Here is an 18,031-nt window from a genome sequence, read left to right as displayed (position 1 = left end):
ATTTATTTGCATTATTAGCAATAAAAAAATTATATTAAAAAAACTTTTTTCATTTGAGAAGTTCCCAACAATACACTCAGAATTTAGCAATGATTGTGTTGGTTTAATTGGTGTCCAACAGTGTGTGGCTTATTTGTAACACCCTGTTACAACTAACCCCGCTGTGTCGCGTTTTCCTCAAAACTGGCTACGTAGCTTTTTTACATCTTTCAAAATGGTTCCATCTTTTAGCCCACGATATTTAATATTCAATATGAGCGATATTTAAAAATCAGTGAAAGTATGAGCGTAAAATCTTGTAAAATATTGCTGTAAACACCGTCTTCACTCTCAGAAATAAAGGTGCAGGAGCTGTCATTGGGGCAGTATCTTTTTAAAAGGTGCATATTTGTACCTGAAGGGTCCACAGTGGTACCTCAAATGTACTTTTTAGTAGCATTAGGGTACGAATATGCACTGTGGACTATTTGGGTACAAATGTGTATCTTTTAAAAATATAAATAAAATTGCTGCTTCACACCTTTTTATTGGTCATTTTTTGCTTAAAGAAGACTTTGAGATGGAGCACACGTGCGCGCACACACACACACACACACACACACACACACACACACTGAAGGAAGCACAGAAATGACATCAGGATATTTTATTATAAAACAGTCGTGTCCTGTAATCTGCCAGTGTGTGCGGCAGATGAGCAACACTGTTCTCGATGTACATCAGACATCTTCACTTCTTAAAGCGATCCAGCGCTGATTTCTTCTCCAGCTCTTTCCTCTCGTCGCTCCTCTCTTTCTGCTCTTTCTGTCGTTTCATCTTCTCTTCAACAGTCTGTCGGATTTCATCCTGCAGAATCACAATAGAGGAGAAATCATGACAACTCAAAAATATAAATGAGAGATTTCGTCTAGTATTTCCCGAATGATGTTGGAACAGATTCAGGAATTTTTCACATTATTTGCTATATTATTTGTTCTTCTGGAGAAAGTCTGATTTGTTTTATTTCGGCTAGAATAAAGCAGTTCTTAATTGTTTTAAAGCCATTTTAAGGTCAATATTATTCGCCCCTTCAGCAATATTAGTGTTGGATTGTCTCCAGAACAAACCACTGTTATACAATGACTTGCCTAATTACCCTAACTTTACCCTAATTACCCTAGTGAAGCCTTTACATGTCACTTTAAGCTGAACACTAGTGTCTTGAAGAATATCTGTCATCATGGCAAAGATAAAATAAATCAGTTATTAGAGATGAGGTATTAAAACTATTATGATCAGAAATTTGCTAAATAAAAAATACAGAAATTGGGTAAAAAATATAAAATAATTAAAATGTAACCGGATCGCTCTCTTCAACTGTATATTTAAATTATACAGCGATTAAAAAATGTGAATGAGATTTCATAACTTTAATTTCTATATTAGTGCATTGATTTTTCCTTATTTTCTCATCCCAATGTTGAAAGGTATGTTAAATAAATAAATAAATCAATTAAAGTATGCAATAAACACTAGAAAACATTCTAATACAGTTTGTATAGTTCAAAGAGAAACAAGACTTGCTGTTAAAATTCCTCAAGTCTATGATATTCTAGCTTCTATATATGATTTCTTTAGATTCTCATGATCTATATATAGTTCTTGATCTCCTGCAATGCTGTCAGACATTCTAGCCATTGTCAAGAAGGCATAAGATGATCCCAAACACACCAGGATGACTTAATCTTAAGCTTATTAGAAGAATCAGAAACTTGCCTTTACCAAATTCCACTAAAACAAACGGCAGAGCGACAGAGAGAGATGACATACCCTCTGATCTTCATGGGCGACTTTCCTCTTTCTCTTCTCTACAGCGCCTGCAGAGCTTCTTCCCTTCTTCCTCATCCGCGGCTTGAATTTCTGTTTCGCCAAAGGATCAAATCCCTGAAACAGACAAGACAAAGTCAACACTAATGTTCCTTTTATACTATGGTTATGGTAAACACTCACTCGAGTACAATCACACTATATTTACATTCAGATGTGTGTGTCAGCTTAAATGACATGCAGTTCACACACACTATTATGTGATGTATATCGTACAAACTTTGAAGGACATTTTAACACTCGTGCAACAAGCAGATGACAGTTCAAACAATCACAGTCATCAGTTTGATTAAAAATCACCATTAATAGCGTCAGGCCGACTCACCATTACTTCAACCCGTTCCTTGTGTCTCTGCTCAAAGCTGGCCTGGTCCACTTTACTCAGCAGTCCGGGATCCAGACCGATCAGCTCGGGCTGCACTTTCTCCAGCAGAGCCTTGACCTCCCACTCCTGCCTCTGTTTAGCGCTGCGGTACGGGTTCGTATCGAGAGCGTCGAAATTCGGTTCTCCTGCACCTGGAGAGACAAATAATAAAGCACGGTTAACCAAAAATAAATAAATCAGCATATTCATGAGACTTTCCCAGAGATGGGTTGCGGCTGGAAGGGCATCCGCTGTGTAAAAACCTGCTGGATAAGTTGGCGGTTCATTCCGATGTGGCAACCCCAGATTAATAAAGGGACTAAGCAGACAAGAAAATGAATGAATGATATTCATGATACATATACTAAAAATATACTGTAATACACTAAAACAGACTGAAAAATAATTTCCCTCACTGATTTTGATGCTTATGTGGTGTTTGTATGAATGTACAGTACATATAGTTTATTTTCTAATGCTACGTTAAATAACGTCCACATTTATGCACATGGCAAACATGCAAATTAAATCAATTATTGCTTTTAAATGCCTTCCTTTATAACAATATATTTATTTAATACTATATATTTTATAATATTATATATTTAATACTATATATTTTATAACACTATATATTTTATAATACTATACATTAAATACTATATATTTTATAATACTACCTATTTTATTATACCATATAATTATTACTATATATTTTATAATACTATATATTTAATACTATATATTTAATAATACTATATATATTAAATACTATATATTTTATAATACTACATATTTTATTATACTATATAATTATTACTATATATTTTATAATACTATATATTTAATAATACATATTTTATAATACTATATATTTAATACTATATATTTTATAATACTATATATATTAAATACTATATATTTTATAATACTACATATTTTATTATACTATATAATTATTACTATATATTTTATAATATTATATATTTAATACTATATATTTTATAACACTTTATATTTTATAATACTATATATTTAATACTAGATATTTTATAATATTACATATTTTATTATACCATATAATAATTACTATATATTTTATAATACTATATATTTAATACTATATATTTTATTATACCATATAATTAGTACTATATATTTTATAATACTATATATTTAATACTATATATTTTATTATACCATATAATTAGTACTATATATTTTATAATACTATATATTTAATACTATATATTTTATAATACTACATATTTTATTATACCATATAATTATTACTACATATTTTATAATAATATATATTTTATAATACTATATATTTAATACTAGATATTTTATACTATTTATTTTACAATACTATATTTAAAACTATATTTTATAATACTATATATTTAATACTACATATATAATATATATTTTATAATACTATATATAATTAATACTATATATTTTATAATACTATATATTTTATAATACGATATATTTAATACTAGATATTTTATAATACTACATATTTTATACTATTTTATAATACTATATATTTGATAATATATCTTTTATAATACTATATATTTAATAATACTATATATTTTTTACTATATATTTTATAATATTACATATTTTATTATACCATATAATTATTACTATATATTTTATAATACTATATATTTTATACTATAGATTTTATAATACTATATACTTTATATTTAATACTATATATTATATAATACTATATAACTTATAATACTATATATATTTTATAACACTATATATTTAATACTATATATTTTATAATACTATATATCTAACAATTCTTACTTATTCTACAATGCGGAAGTGATTCAGTTGCATTCGGAAGAAATGACTAGTAATAAAAGCCGGCAGAAACCAGTCGAACCGTTTTCATAACTATACACAAAATGTAGAATAATATAATATAAAAATATCAGTTTGCAACATGAAGCAGCAAAACGAGCCGTTTTTAATGTCTAAAAATCAATGGTGGTGAATGAGAGCGGACGTCTCGAGGCAAAAACATTCAAACGGCTGCACCCGCTCATACGTAAAGAATAAGGTCAATAATCAGCAAATGAGTTCATCAATGTTTTTAATCACAAACATATTACATACTCGCAAAACCTCCATTAATATTCACTGAAGTGATCTACAGCAAATTAATACACCCTTGTTTGGCCTCAGAGTAATGTGTGTGATTGGTTGAAGTGCCCTTTGCTGCAAAAACACGAGGAGAAATCTGATGCACAGGAGCAGATCGAAATTTAAAGAGCCCCTGTGATGGGTTTTTGAAAATGAAGAAGGAAAACATCCAGCTGAGGGTAAATCTGAAAGTGCAGCGTGTTTAAAACTACTAACTCGACTCTGATTCGGTTTAGCCATTTAGTGTTCAGTCATTTTCAAGGATTTTTTGCAGTGCAGTAAAAATAGGTGTTTGACTAACCAGGTTACTATTTTTATTTCCTAAAGCAGGGGTCACCAATCTCGGTGCTGGAGTGCCGGTGTCCCTGCAGAGTTCAGCTACAACTTGCCTCAACACTCCTGCCTGGGTGTTTTATGTATACCTAGTAAGAGCTTGATTAGCTTGTTCAGGTGTGTTTGATTAGGGTTGGAGCTGAAATCTGCAGGACACCGGCCCTCCAGGAACAAGTTTGGTGACCCCTGTCCTAAAGTTGTAACTCGAGTATAATCATGTTAAGTCTACTTTCTTAGCAACTTCCTCTTGTTATGCAGACACACTGACACGAAACAAGAACCAGGCATCGGAAAAGCAGTTACCATGAGCACACCCACACACAATTCTCACTTCTTGTTATGTTGAGTGGATGTCCTGTTTGTGGGTCCATCTGTAACTACAACCCATTTCTATTTGGAGTTTGCATGCACTCAAAGTTTGCAATGTTAGAGCTGCATTGCGATCTTTTGTTTTTCTGTGATATGTATATTGTGATATGATCATTTCAACAGATGACTTGAATAGCTTTATTTGGATATAAATCATTCATTTAGATGCATTACATCTGTATAAAATACAATAAATAGCAAGTATTAATACTAAATAAATGAAATAAATACAATATAGATTCAACAGAGCAAAGATAAAAGTGAAATATGCAGTGCTTTGTTTTCTTTGAGCAGTGTTCAGGTACAGAAACTAAAAGAACAAATCAAATAGTCTGTATATTGTATTATACACTCACTGGCCACTTTATTAGGTACACCTGTCCAACTGCTCGTTAATGCAAATTTATAATCAGCCAATCAGCAACTTTAGGCATGTAGACATGGTCAAGACGATCTGCTGCAGGTCAGAGTGAGCATCAGAATGGGGAAGAAAGGGGATTTAAGAGACTTTGATTGTGGCACGGTTGTTGCTGCCAGACGGGCTGCTCTGAGTATTTCAGAAACTGCTGATCTACTGGGATTTTCACGCACAACCATCTCTAGGGTTTACAGAGAATGCTCCGACAAATGAATGAATGTGAACAAATAACGTGATTTTTTTTTTTACAAATGAATCACGAACACACTGTTTTGCACCCCATAAACCTTTAAAAACCCATTGTGAACCACCTCTTTAAATTTGTTTTGACCATTTTAAAGGTCTATACAGTGGGCTAATAACTCAACTATAAAAAGACTGCCATGAGCAGTGGGAAACCCTGAGTGAGCTGTGTGTAAACACTGACGCATTTATTTATTGGTTTACCTGGTACGATCATACTAGTGAAGCCCTGGCCGTGTCCAATTCCAAGAACGTCCTCGAAGGGGCAGTACGCCACTCCGCAGACCTGTCCTCGCAGACGGTGCGCCATGTAGGGTTTGGACACAGGAGTGCTTCCCCAAACGTTCTGATACACCTAAAGGTACACACAAGTCAAACATCAGGGGAAAACATGTAGTAAACTGGCGTAAAGAAACTCACATATTGCTGTAGGGGGATTGAGATATGATCCAGAATTTTATCTCAATATTTTACCAGAAAATTAAAAAAAATTATTAATGGTCCCATTAAACATAAATGAAGTTTGCTAGTTTTAGATGTCGGCTTTTAAGATCTCTATAAGCTAGTTTGCACCAAAACAGTGACATTTGATTGACATTCTCCCTTTATACGTGTCATCAAAGGGGGAAAGCCCCGCCCACTAGTGCCCATCTCTCCCTCATTAGCATAAACAGCAGCCCTGAGTGAGAAGCAGCCGTCTGTCCGTTAGCCATTAGAGCTGCTGAGGATAATGTCAGCATAGACTAAGAGGAATATAGATGTGGAGTTTTAGATGAACAGCGACAGGAGACTGACAGAAGTATCAAGCACACACTCACACTGAAGCACACCTGACCAGCACTATGAACACAGCAAGTGCTGTTTTACATCTGCCACTATGCTGACACACAGGCATTTGTAGCTCCACCCTCTACTGAAATGAGCACAATCTCATTTGCATTTAAAGCGACAGGCACCAAAACACCACAATTAGGATCAAAGCCTGAGAGGGTCCGTTTCAGAGAGTTAGAGAACATTATCTGTGTGCTATTTTGAGCTCAAAATTCACTATACACTCTTGAGACACTCTTATTTTACATGATGTAAAAAGGGGTGTAATATGTCTCCTTTAAAAAGCCAATATTATGATTAACATATTGGGACTATGTCTCTCGGCTAGCATGGGAACGCCTCAGGATCCCCCCGGAGGAAGTGTCTGGGGAGGGGGAAGTCTGGGGTTCTCTCCTAAGACTGCTGCCCCCATGACCCGGCCCCGGAAAAGCGGCAGAAAATGAATGAATGAATGAATGAATGATAAATCAAATTAACCCAGAGAGTGTTGCTTGTGTATGTGTCTCACCTGTACAACATCTCCAGTAGCGGCGCTCAGCAGTCCTCTCTGACTTAGAGACAGACACGAGGCTCCCGCTGGCAGGAAACTGGAGTGGAAGGGTTTGAAAGCTCTGATGTCATACACTTTCAACTTCCTATCCAGACCCGACGTCACCATATACCTGCAGTAAACAAACATTTATTCATTTTAGAATACATTTCCAGAACAAACCACTGTTATACAATGACTTGCCCTATTTCCCTAACTCTAACTTGATACTCACGTGCCGGTTTTGTCCACCGCTACAGAGTGAACCGCCCCTCGATGGCACAGCATCTTCACCAGAGGCTCTTTCTGATTGGGCGACCACAGGCTGACGGTGCCGTTGGTGTGTCCCAGGTGGATGATGGCGTTATAGGGATTCTGCGTCATCACGTTCAGACGGCCAGATTTTGTGCAGATGGCCGCGATCTCTTTACCGATCGACACATCCAGGTATTGCAGAAAGCCTGTGGCACTCTGAAAGATCAAACCACTGTTATTACACTGACAGAAATCCTGAAATACCATTGGAAAACGCAATACATTTGGTACAGTCTGGTTTGAAGTAGTGCTGGGTTGCCAGGTTTGGTTTTCAAACTAAAAATACCCCAATGGTCTTTCTAGGGAAATTTCAAGAGGCTATCAACAAGAAAACCCACCAACCAGTCATGGCTCTGCAAACAAAACATGTGGTTATAGTGGAAGTCAATGGGGCAAAAACAGAAACGAATATAAGGAAAGGGTAGTAAATTTGCCCAGGGATGATGGGATAGGATGACAACACCATGGACACAGATGAAATGAAAAACATAGATGATTTGGCAACACGACATTAGTGCTGCCCACTTTTATCAGGCATTAAAAAGATGTGGTGTTCTTGCTCCTACAAATTGATTGGTGGATTTTTCAGAACAGCATCATGGGAAGTGTTGTTTTTAAACCACATTTGCTTAATAATTAATTTAAATTAACAAGATTGTTTAAAAGAATCAAGATTGTTTAAAATAATGTGGCTGGTGGTTTCAAAGTTGTGGAATAACAGAGGACTTGGCAACACTGGCATATGTGCGCCCAACTTTTTTTTCAGGCATTTTAAAGAGATGTTCTGGTGTGCCCAACTTTTTTTTCAGGCATTTTAAAGAGATGTTCTGGTGTTCTTACTCCTACAAACTGATTTTCAGAACAGCATCATGGGAAGTGTAGTGTTTAAACTACGTTTGTATCTTCGTTTTTTATTTAAACATGATTGTTTAAAAGTATTAGGTTAAAATAATGCGGCTGGTGATTTAAAAAAAAGCCAGCAAAGTTGTGGAATAACTGAAGACTTGGCAACACTGCATAAGTGCTGCCTGCTTTATTTAAGGCAGGGGTCACCAATCTCAGTTATGGAGGGCCGGTGTCCCTGCAGGATTTAGCTCCAACTTGCCTCAACACACCTGCCTGGGTGTTTCTAGTATACCTAGTAAGAGCTTGATTAGCTTGTTCAGGTGTGTTTGATTAGGGTTGGAGCTCAAATCTGCAGGACACCGGCCCTCCAGGAACAAGTTTGGTGATCCCTGATTTAAGGCATTAAAAAGAGATGTTCTGGGGTGTTTTTGTTTCTACAAACTCATTGGTGGAATACTTCGAAGAGCTTCATGGGAAATGTAGTTTTTTAACCTTATTTGTACTTTTATTTAATTTATTTTAACAAGATTGTTTAAGATAATTAAGATAAAAATAATGCAGCTGGTGGTTTCAAAGAAGCCAGTTAAGTTGTGGAATAACTATGGACTTGGCAACACAGCATTAGTGCTGCCTATTTTTTTCAGGCATTTAAAAAAGATGTTCTGGTGTTTTTGCTCCAACAAACTGATTTTCAGAACAGCATCATGGGAAGTGTAGTTTTTAAATCACAAGTTTGTATTTATTTATTTATTTATTTTAACAACATTGCTTTAAAAGCATTAGGCTAAAATAATGCAGATGGCAGCTTCAAAGAAGCCAGTAAAGTTGTGGAATAACAGAGGAGTTGGCAACTCTACATAAAGTGCTGCCTACTTTTTTCAGGCATTTTATAGAGATGTTCTACGGTGTTTCTGCTCCTACAAACTAATGGAAATCTCAGAACAGCATCATGGGAAATGTAGTTTTTAACCACATTTTAATTTATTTCTTTTAACAAGATTGTTTTAAAAGTGTTAGACTAAAATACTGTGGCTGGCGGTTTCAAAGAAGCCAGTAAAGTTGTGGAATAACTGTGGACTTGGCAACTCTGCACTAGTGCTGCCTACTTTATTTCAGGCATTAAAAAGATGTTCCGATGTTCCTGCTCCTACAAACTAACTTTCAGAACAGCATCATGGGAAATGTAGTTTTTTAACCACATTTGCATTTTTTATTTTATTTATTTGAACAAGATTGTTTTAAAAGTATTAGACTGAAATAATGCAGCTGGTGGTTTTTACAAAAAGCAATTAAAGTTGTGGAATGACAGAGGACTTGGCAACACAGCATTAGAGGTGCCTCCTTTATTTTAGCCATTTTAAAGACATGTTCTGGTGTTTTTGCTCCAACAAACTGATTAGTGGAATTTTCAGAACAGCATTATGGGAAATGTAGTTTTTTAATCACATTTCTTATTTAAACAAGATTATTTAAAATAATTAAGCTAAATCAACGGTTTTATTTGCGTCTCCTCATACTTCAGTTTCTCATCAAATCTTCTGACCAATCAAATGCTCACTAATGTCTGACATGCCCCGCCCCCTTCTTCTCATTGGCTTTTCATTTGATGCTCTTGAGCTCAACCACTCTCACTGGCAGAGCTGTGCTAAAATGAAATACTATTGGCTGTTTTTTTAAAGGGGAGGAGCTACACAATACATTTCAAAGCACTAAGTAGTTAATGAAATCCATTAACCCAGAGATTATTTCCATCCTTAAGTTAAATTAGATTAAGAACTTTAATGCAATCGGGCACAGATCATTAAACTAACGACTTCTTATAGATGTTTACCTGATTAAGCTGTATATTGATAATACTAAGCAAACAGATGCAGAGCACACAGTCACCCATATCTAACTCTCTGCTGCAGAAGGTGTAGTGGTGTTTGTTGACGCACCGCTGTGGCGAGCAGGAAGTGGTACGGCAGGAACTGCATCCGCAAGACGTCGTTGAACTTCTTTATGCAGTGGAGCTCCACACCTTTCGAGTCATAAATGTAGAGCCACTTCTTCTGTGCCACAGCAAACATGGCCTCTGTGTGAAGCCACCTGAGATGAGGAGATGATGATGTACAGTTGAAGTCAGGATTATTAGCCCCCCTGTATATTTATTTCTGTTTAACATTTAACATTTCTGCACATAATAGTTTAATAACTGATTTATTTTCTCTTTGCCATGATGACAGCACATAATATTAGACTAGATATTCTTCAAGACACTAGTGTTCAGCTTAAAGTGACATGTAAAGGCTTCACTAGGGTAATTAGGGTAAAGTTAGGGTAATTAGGCAAGTCATTGTATAACAGTGGTTTGTTCTGGAGACAATCCAACACTAATATTGCTGAAGGGGCCAATAATATTGACCTTAAAATGGCTTTAAAACAATTAAAAACTGCTTTTATTCTAGCCGAAAAAAAACAAATAAGACTTTCTCCAGAAGAACAAATAATATAGCAAATAATATAATATTTCAGCAAATAAATAATATAATATTTCCAGCATGTAAGTTGGACAGAACAGTGACGCTCACTTGATGTCATTAACTGTTTCCATGACGTTCATCTCACACATCAGGTGTTTGGTCTGCCAGTCGAAGCAGGCCACATGACCTCTCCTCCCGCCCAGCAACAGGTGCCTGTTAAAGACATTATCATAAAAACTCAAGCCGAAATACACAGAGATCATACAGTATGTGTTAACAGTTTACTGAAACATCGGTTAATGTTTTTCAAAACCTCTAAAACAGAGTTATGGGTGGGCATGCAGCGATTATAGATTTTGGTTGTAGGGCTATAGTCTGAGGAATAGGGTATACGCAAAACTAAGGTTGGATTGTTAGCACACAGCATAAGGTAAAGATGACGGCTGTCTGTGCTATCTGGGGCTGCTTATTGATCATAAATGTATTGCTTTCACTTCTGCGCCATGGAAACACCAAGATTTATTCGTCAACTGTTTGATATGTGAATATATTTCAGTAAAAGAACACTAGAACCGTATGAGCACCGGCAAGAGCTTTCATTTGAGCTAGAACTTGTACATGTGTCATATGAAAAATATGAAAATGAACCAATGTTCAAAACCCAGCTCGGGGATCCAAAATACTGTGTATTTAAGTGTAAATAACTTTTGTACAGTAGAATAAAAACCAAAGTGATGCATATGTGCTAAAATATAGATGATACACTTTCAAACGAACCCACTTAAGGGGGTCTGGTGCAATGCAGCCCTTTAAATCTTAAAGCGAAAGTCGATAACGTCACGGATACGGTACCCTGTCCGCGGAGTTTAACTGGTTAAAGTTCACTTGAGAAATATTTTAAAAAAAAGAATCAATAATTCACAAGAGGGCCAATAATTTTGCCCTCAACTGTGCACATATATACATTTACATATAAAATAAAAATGTATTCATGTTTTGCTTTACATCGTACCGTCCAGTTCTGCTGTAGTCAAGTCTATACGGCCCAAACTGGGAGAGATGCAGGTTGAAGTACTGCGAGGAGAGAAAGAGAAATCAACACAATGAACATACAAATGAACAGAATCAGAGAAGTCAGTTTAAATGTTTTTTAATTAGTGAAAGGGAAAGGTTTATGAGTGTGTCTCAGTGTAACACTAAAGACAGCAGAGTTACAGCGCCACCATGTGGAATGAAATTAAATAAAAGAGCAATGCACGCATGTACAGTGGAAGTCAGAATTATTAGCCACCTTTTCATTTTTTTTAATGATGTTTAACAGAGCAAGGAAATTTTCACAGTATGTCTAACAATATTTGTTCTTCTGGAGAAAGTCTGATTTGTTTTATTTCGGCTAGAATAAAAGCTTGGCTATATACATTTTTTTAAAAAGCCATTTTAAGCTCAATATTATTCACCCCCTTCAGCAATATTAGTGTTGGATTGTCTCCAGAACAAACCACTGTTATACAATGACTTGCCTAATTACCCTAACTTTACCCTGATTACCCTAGTGAAGCCTTTACATGTCACTTTAAGCTGAATACTAGTGTCTTGAAGAATATCTAGTCTAATATTATTTACTGTCATCAAGACAAAGAGAAAATAAATCAGTTATTAGAGATGAGTTATTAAAGCTATTATGATTAGAAATGTGTTGAAAACTTCTCTCTGTTAAACAGAAATTAAGGAAAAAAAAATAAACGGGGGTGAATAATTCTGACTTCAACTGTATGTGCTGTTGTGGCACAGAAAAGGAGGATGCTGTTCACTTATTTTTAAATTACATTTATACTAAAATGTTTTGGATATATTGTGAAGACCTCTTTCATAAATATTAAGCAATGAAGTTTTATCTTTTAGAGAAAGACGTATTTTTCTGTTTTTATAGAGTAGGTTTACCACCAAATGTGATCTTGATTGTTGATTTGTGTTTGATTATGGGAAAGTGACACATATACACATATAGAAATGGGCTAAATGTGAACCCAATCTTTTGTTATTTACGCAAGATATGAAACATTTGACTTGATACTTGGATTGAAAAATAGTAAAGTAAATCTCACCAGCGAATCTTTGAATCTATTTGTTTGATTTTTCATACCGTTTTTTTCCGTTCGTGTTTAATTATTGTATTTGTATTAATATTGTATAGCATATTGTCATTTTTACAAATTGTAATCTGTTCAATACTTGACAATAAAAAAATTCCCCAATTTCTGTTTAATGGAGAGAAGATTTGTTCAGCACATTTCTAATCATAATAGTTCTAATAGCTGATGCATTTTCTCTTTGTCATGATGACAGCACATAATATTAGACTAGACATTCTTCAAGACACTAGTGTTCAGCTTAAAGTGACATGTAAAGGCTTCACTAGGGTAATTAGGGTAAAGTTAGGGTAATTACGCAAGTCATTGTATAACAGTGGTTTATTCTGGAGACAATCCAACACTAATATTGCTGAAGGGGTGAATAATATTGACCTTAAAATGGCTTTAAAACAATTAAGAACTGCTTTTATTCTAGCCGAAATAAAACAAATCAGACTTTCTCCAGAAGAACAAATATTAGAGGAAATACTGTAAAAAAATTCCTGAATCTGTTCAACACCATTTGGCAAATATTCAACAAAGAACTAAATTTTCTCATTCAGAATTTTTGAGTTGACAATTTCCTTTTTATATTCCACCATACAAAATTCACATGAGGTCAAAATAATTCTGACTTCAACTGTATATATGGACTTTGCATGTAGCAAAGCAATGTTAAATGCACTGTTCATCTAAAAATACATTCAAATGCTTGTTTTTTTGCTTTTTTTTTTGGTTTCGAGTTCATTACGGAGTCAGATTATTCATTACTGTGTCATTTTGTCATAAACAACATTATTTTAAGGGAGTAATTAATTTATTTATTGATGTTTCTCAGGTTTTTTCCTCAGTTTACGGTGTGTAAATTCACCTTCGCTCCAGATGTGATGTCCACAGCATCTGCAATATCGTCCTGAGCGATGGTGCACGTGTCTTCACCATCGTCTCCTTCCAGAAACCTGACACACACACACACACACACACACACACACACACACACAAATCAGCTAATTGTGCACTTTTACCATATTAAGCATAATTCATTTAATAACTAACATAAGTAGCGGCAGTGTTCAAGTCACACGAAGTACATTTAATATATTGCATTTTCATCATTAAGAGTGGACAGAGCAGAGATCAACATCCCATAATGTAATTCACAACCAGAAATAAACCCAAAACACTTAAAATACAGAAACTGTTTATTGTGTATTTTTTATTGATCATTCTTTTGAGGGTTTCTATTGAAAGTTGAAATGTGTGCTGTTCATTACCCAGCATCCTCTGGGAGCAGGAGACCGTATCGTGCAGCCTGTTTCTGAGCCAGTTCAGACAGAGACTCAGAGGACGTGATGGCATGTTTCAGCTTCGGACCGGCTCGTGCAGGCTGAAACACACACACACACACACACACACACACACACACACACACACAACACACAACACACACACAACACACAACACACACACAACACACAACACACACACACACACACACACACACACACACACACACACACACACACACACACACACACACACACACACACACACACACACTCATCTAGGGGATTCATACTCACAAAATGTGATTGTTCTGGTGCTCAATTTCAAGTTTCAATTTCATGCTTACTACACAGAGCCATAGTTTTCTGACAAGCTGTGCAAAACATTTCATGCAAATAATAATTCTGCAATATTGACAGCCGCTAAGGTAGCTTCTCAGTACACTACAGCTCTTTGTTGCCAATGTTAAACCTGAAAAGCACATGCAAATACCACATATAATGATGGTTTTACTCAAAACTCACTATATTATAATAGATGTTATATTACGCTGTATTATATTCTAAGCATTGTCAGACACATTGCATCAATGCATACTTTATTATGAGGCAGACTAAAAGAAGAACTCTTCTGCAACGCAAAAGCACATCGGTGGACACTAATAAATATATAGCAGAATTTGTATTATGAATTGTGGTCCACATCGTCGAGCCCTAAATGTCGATTCATGACTCACCACTTTGTGTTTCTGTCCTCTCTGAAACGTGCGCAGCTGCTTCTGTGGGATCGGCTTCTCTCCAGGAAAAGGGTCTTCTTTCTAAACAACCAATCAGAAGAGCTGCTGAAATACTGACTTTCACAAACTTTTGGCCTGCAAACCATCCAAATATTAACGAATGTGTAAATATAAAACCAACTTTAGCTTAATTAGCAAAGAGAAAACTTTTACCCCTGACAGTAAACGTTCTTCTTTCTTCCTCTTCTCTGTGTGGGGTTTCTGCTTCTGCTCATCTTTACTCTCCTCTTCGGTTGCTTTGTTTTGCTCTGTGTTTTCTGTTTCTTCCCAATAGCGCTTTGCAGGCTTCAGAGTGAGTAAAAACACAAGCATGTTCAGAAATCATCTGTTTTCGGTCTTTCATTGAATACAGATGACCATTAGCAATAGGAATGGTGACAAAATTGAGTCCAAATGGTTTTTGAAGTGTTAAAATATAAACTTATTAAGATAAAATATGTCAGTAAACTATTTATATAGTTTTTAAATTACTTCTCTTTTCTAGAACTTTGCTATCCAATAAAAATGTAAAAAAAAAAACAACTACAATTATTAAAATGATGCAAAAATATCTATTAAGTTAATTTAAACCCAACAATAACCAAATCTAACAGACAAACAATTTAACCGATATCCCAATGGTACTTTGATATGTCAAATAATAGTTAATAAACACATTATTAAACATAAATACAGCACTTTCTGATGCTATTGGGATTTTAAAAGGCACGTTTAATACAGACTAAATGTATTTAAAAAATCTAAGAGCATTATTGAGGCACTGTTTTGGTAACAATATAATAAATACATACTTAATATATTCTAGTCTTAGAATTTAGTGACTTATTCAATTAATTTTAAAAATAACATATTATATAAACCTACATAATATATATCGCTGACTCTGTGAATCTGCATAAGTATCAGGTAAACAACAACTTTTCTGCATTATTGTTGATTGCAGACAACCGTGAACCGAATTGTACAAGATAAGCCATATACAAGTAAGTGATAAATGTATTCTTGTAACATTAAATTAATAATCGACAGTAAAAAATAGGGTTAAATCACACGAAATGTCGATTACAACAGTATAAAGCTGAAATCAGCGAACGAGGGGACTTTTATTTGTTGACAGCGTCTTCACAGTGAGTGTCTTTGAGTCTCTGATATGAACAAATAGATTCACACCGCTATAATTAAGAGGGTATTATTGCAGTGAGAGCCGGATAAACTAAATTCACCTTTTTCTTTGCCTTTTTCTCCACGTGTGAAGCCGTCAACACCTCCTGCGCCGCCATGTTTGTTTGAAAGCGTTGAATCCGTCCTTCTTCGTCGATTGTTGGCGGCGATCAGAACAGCTGAAGAGTGAATCAGCGCCTTCTGCTGGACTGACGGTCATGGCGATCACTGTTATTCACTTGACACCCGCTGATCTTATATGATCCGCAAATGTTTAAATGTTGCACTAAATCCACATACTATCAATTTATTTTAAATATTATGAATTAGTTTTACTGTTATGCCACTTCATTTGAAGCTTTAGCAATTATATTGAGTGTTTTTGTTAGCTTTAGTAGCTACATAAAAAGAGAAGTAGCGCTATGGCTAAAAGCTAGCTTTAGCTTTTACTACTCGGCAACGTAGTTGAAATAAGTTTAAATATATTTTCATATTTAATTTAAGAATTGTTTTTTATTAGTTAATTAAAAGAAACCTGGCAGCATGGTGTGCCAGGTTAACACTGTGGCCTCACAGTAAGAAGGTCGCTGGGTGAATGCCGGCTGGGTCAGTTGACGTTTTTGTGTGGAGTTTGCATGTTCTCCCCGTGTTGATGTGGGTTTCCTCCGAGTGCTCCGGTTTCCCCCACAGTCCAAACACATGCGCTATAGGGGAATTGATCAACTAAATTGGCCGTATAGTGAGCGTGTGTGTGAATGGTGGGTGTTTCCCAGCTGGAAGGGCATCCGCTGCGTAAAACATATGCTGGAATAGTTGGCGGTTCATTCCACTGTGGAGACCACTGACTAATAAGAGACTAAGCTGAAAAAAATTGATCATTTGAATGCAGTAAACCTTTAATGCGGCTTCATTAAAAGTGATGTAACACTGTCAGCATAATGTTAAAGCAGATCTCACCTAATGTATAATGGAATAAAGTAATGTGAGTTATATATAGCAGAACATCTAACACTCATATTCAGGTGTGAAAGAAACAGGGTTAGGCTTTAGAGAAACGGCTGAAATCATTGTTTTATCAGTCGGTCTTCCTGCTGGAAACTCTTTATCACTCATCTACTGTGTTTAGTGATGTATATTAGGCACTGTTCCTCTTTTACAGGCGTCATGATTACACAATAAAGGCTTTTCACTCTCTGCAGCTGTATTGTGTTTACTCAGGCTGGCCTTTTTCTCCTGTTGAAGAATGACTGTCTTATGAAGAAACAGTGCAGGAACAAGGAAGGAGGAAAAACCGCTTGACTGACCACTGATAGGAAGAAAGGGCTGTTTTATTAGGGGAAGTACACTCATGCCTTTTGTAGACTTTAGAGCTCCTGTGAAATGCTTTGAAATGTGCATTTTTTTATTCGATGTTTGACGTAATCTCAATTAAAACATGGAGAAAGGGTGGGGCATTGAGTAGCCCCTCCCCCTTTTTTAAAAAGAAAAACAGCCAATAGCGTTTTGCTTGTTCACAGCTCTGCCAGTGAGAGTGGATGAGCTCGGGCGCATTAAATGAACAGCCAATGAGAAGAAGGGGGCGGGGCATGTCACACAAGAGAGCATTTGATTGGTCAGAAGATTTGATGAGAAACTAAAGTATGAGGAGATGGAACAAAAATGGTTGATCTATTTAGGCGGATGACAATCTGCAAGATTTAGATGTTTATGTCAGGTTTATATACCCTAAATGTGAATTTTGTCCCTTTGCGCACTAGCTTATAGATAACCTTAAAACTAACAATACTCTTAATAAGATCTAAAAAACCTTTCATCTTTTCTTCTAACGCATAGAATCCTATAGCTATTAGATTTGGCTCTCAGGTAGAGGAAATGCTGTGCATTCATCACAGTAAATCAGGAGTATA

At 35.5% G+C, this 18,031-nt stretch overlaps 1 protein-coding gene across 1 annotated transcript; it reads right to left on the bottom strand.

Annotated features, from left to right (window-relative positions):
- Window positions 1-631: 631 nt before the first annotated feature.
- wdr46 (WD repeat domain 46) lies at window positions 632-16,260 on the bottom strand. The gene is given in 14 exon segments (NM_200623.1): window positions 632-846; window positions 1,810-1,923; window positions 2,192-2,382; window positions 5,970-6,120; window positions 7,105-7,258; window positions 7,361-7,596; window positions 10,224-10,374; window positions 10,857-10,961; window positions 11,761-11,822; window positions 13,752-13,839; window positions 14,155-14,267; window positions 14,904-14,984; window positions 15,117-15,248; window positions 16,187-16,260. Coding segments are annotated over 14 exon segments (1,752 nt in total). The 5' UTR covers window positions 16,244-16,260; the 3' UTR covers window positions 632-729.
- Between the last annotated feature and the right edge of the window lie 1,771 nt (window positions 16,261-18,031).

Source organism: Danio rerio, chromosome 8, assembly GCF_049306965.1.
Source record: "Danio rerio strain Tuebingen ecotype United States chromosome 8, GRCz12tu, whole genome shotgun sequence".
Lineage (NCBI taxonomy): Eukaryota > Metazoa > Chordata > Actinopteri > Cypriniformes > Danionidae > Danio > Danio rerio.
The sequence above is the reverse complement of the archived record's forward strand: the minus strand, read 5'-3'. Positions and strand labels throughout refer to the sequence as shown.